Here is a 3170-nt window from a genome sequence, read left to right as displayed (position 1 = left end):
CTCATCTTATAATCCAACTAGTGGCCTGGTGCATGAATTTTATACACATTAAAAGGGAATTAATTAGAGAGTCAAGTCCTCACACACCTGTGCAGGCCTCAAAATCTCTTGAGACCCCAACCCAGCTTACCCCACCCCCACTGGGCAAGACCCATACCTGGTCGGCCGCACACCCATCAAGCCTGGCCCCCCCCGCAGCGTCTCATCAGCACTGGGTGGGGACGCACACAGACAGCATCATGTCCCAGGCCAGGGATGCACGTAGGCAGCATCATGTACCCTGCCGGGGACACACGCAGACAGTGCCACATCCCAGGCTGGGTTGCATGTAGGCAACTTCACGTCCCAGGCTGACACACATAGCGCCATGTCCCTGGTCAGGGACACAGGCAGACAGCGCCACGTCCCAGGTCAGGGACACAGGCAGACAGCGCCACGTCCCAGGTCAGGCACACAGGCAGACAGTGTCATGTCCCAGGTCAGGCACACAGGCAGGCAGTGCCACGTCCCAGGTCAGGCACACAGGCAGGCAGTGCCACGTCCCAGGTCAGGGACACAGGCAGACAGTGTCATGTCCCTGGTCAGGGATGCAGCCAGGCAGCTTCACCTCAGTGCTGGGTAGGATGTTAGCACTGGGCAGGCCTGGGTGTGCCTCTGCTGGGGGCAGAAGTCCCTGCCCCTGATCCCACCACCCAGCTCCTGTGCATGCGCAACCAGTTGACTGGTTGTGACTCAGACACTGTAATGGACAAATTAGCATAATCCCTATTTATTATATAGGATCATTCATATCCCCAGATTCCACCTTAAGACCGAGATCAACTCAAATAAAAATAAAACTTTTGCAAATGTGCAATACACCCAAGGGAAGGCTGTGGTGTTAGGGTGCTTACCTATTTTGAGGGCTAACCATGTCCAGCTGTGGAACAGGAGGCTATCAGCCTGGTTTGAATTTAGAAGCCAAGCACTTCAGGTATTATTTTCTCCATTTAATTAGGGTTAAGTATCTTTCAATGAGTTTTACATTTTGAATTACGAAATTAGAGATTGGGATAAGATGCTCATATCTCCTGGGAGAGGTAATTTACTTCAAATTGCATTTTTAATTTCCAACTCGAATCCAGGCACAAGGCTAAACCTATTTCTATAAAAGCCTTTAGGAGAAAGAAGACTACTATCTTACATTTATTCTCACTGGGCTATAAATAATTGAGAGCAAATTCTTTCCTGATTCTTTCCTGAGTACAGTATTGGATGTTAGGGAAGACACGAGGTGACATATAATAAGAGAAGTTGGGAAGAGAGGAAAGGATGTGTAACATCTGCCTCCTCTTGAACCATTATCCCCCACATTCCACCCTACACACAGGCATCAAGGGTCACATTCCTTCAGGATTTATTTAGAAAGTGGAGGGACTCTTTTGGTTTTCCTCCCAGTTGCTGAACCTCAATATCCTATTGTCCCCCCCCCCCCCCCGTGCTCTGCCAGTGATACCTGAAACTCCTAACCCAGTTCCCCTGATGTACTGCTATCTTCGTAAGAAGGACCCAATTAAGAGGTAAATGCAAGGCAGGCCACATTTCTTCTTAATGCTTAATACTCTATCCTCTACTTATCTGTACCACCATCATATAGGCTGTTTTCAGACTTTCCTGAAGGGTTGAGGTAATCATGATAAATTATAATGCATGAAGGGGGAAATTATTCAACTGTATGCTGTATATCCTAAAGCAGTGATGGCGAACCTTTTGAGCTCGGCATGTCAGCATTTTGAAAAACCCTAACTTAACTCTGGTGCCGTGTCACATATAGAATTTTTTTGATATTTGCAACCATAGTAAGACAAAGACTTATATTTTTGATATTTATTTTATATATTTAAATGCCATTTAACAAAGAAAAATCAACCAAAAAAATGAGTTCACGTGCCACCTCTGACACGCGTGTCATAGGTTCGCCATCACTGTCCTAAAGCTTCCTTCACAGTGTGCTGCATGGAAAAATCACCAAGCAGTTAAATACTTCATCTGAAGTCTACTGATGATGCTCTCCAGACCTCGGGTCCACAGCTGTTTATAAATTCATCCTCGACCATGTGACTCTTCAATCTCCACCCTAGAAATCTTGCTCCATGCCTACAAGGGTTATTCTCACTGTAGGATCCATCTCTCTCCTTGGCAGTTTATTTCTCAAAATCCTAGTTATTAAATTAGAGATAACAAAGGGAAAGGCTGTTGTGAGAACAAGTTCAGCATAATTATCTCTCCAAGCAATATAATTATAAAGGGGGTGAGGAGTCCCCTCCTGGTGCACACTTCCTAATGACCATGGGTGTCCAAGCCTCTTTCCCTCCAGGTCCCCATCCATGTGAGTTAATTGAGGACTCTTACAGACATTTGCACACACACAACACACACACACATACACACACACACACACACACACACACACACACACATCTATAGTACAAATATTAATTCTCAGAAATTGTATCCTCTAAAGTTTAAACAACTCAAGATTCATACAGAAAGGATTAATACTTGTCTATTTGTTTCATAATTTGCAAGTCTCCTTTATCGAGTAGAGTTGAATTGTTCATTTTCTTTCTTGATCTTTTCCTCTCCCTTTAAACTGTGTTTCTTTAGGCTTCCTGGGTAAGAAATGTGTTCATCTTTTCCATTTCAAACTTTTGATGGCCACTTGCTTACTCACTAAAGAAGCTTCTTGAAAGGACTTCCCACCAGGATTTCATTAAATTCTTAGCCACGTGCCCTCATTTCTTCTGCGTAGGGAATTGTGAGATGAAGGATGAGAGGAGAGTTATTCTCCAGTTCAGAGGAAAGCAAAGGGAAACCAGGAGTCCTGAAGATAAACAGAAGCCAGAGTCCTAAAGAAAAACGTGCTCACTCTCACCATTTTATTTAAGGACTAGAGGCCCGATGCACAAAATTTGTGCAAGGGGCTCAGTCTCCATAGCGACGTGCTCACTCTCACCATTTTATTTAAGGACTAGAGGCCTGATGCACAAAATTTTTGCAAGGGGCTCAGTCTCCATAGCCACGGCAGCTGCCTCTGCTTCAGCCCTCAAAGCCATGGCTTCATCCAGAAGGTCATCTGGAAGGTCCTCTGGTCTAATTAGCATATTATGCTTTTATTATTATAGACTAGA

The 3170-nt window shown here is 44.8% G+C and overlaps 1 protein-coding gene across 1 annotated transcript in view; it reads left to right on the top strand.

Moving 5' to 3' along the window:
- The first annotated feature begins 911 nt into the window (after positions 1-911).
- ADGRG7 (adhesion G protein-coupled receptor G7) overlaps positions 912-3170 on the top strand; it is a 15652-nt gene continuing 13393 nt past the window's right edge. The window contains exon 1 of the mRNA XM_014528298.1: positions 912-973. Within this exon, the coding sequence (XP_014383784.1) occupies positions 912-973 (62 nt within the window). The remainder of the gene's footprint in view (positions 974-3170) is intronic.

This window comes from Myotis brandtii, unplaced genomic scaffold, assembly GCF_000412655.1.
Source record: "Myotis brandtii unplaced genomic scaffold, ASM41265v1 scaffold63, whole genome shotgun sequence".
NCBI lineage: Eukaryota > Metazoa > Chordata > Mammalia > Chiroptera > Vespertilionidae > Myotis > Myotis brandtii.
The sequence above is the reverse complement of the archived record's forward strand: the minus strand, read 5'-3'. Positions and strand labels throughout refer to the sequence as shown.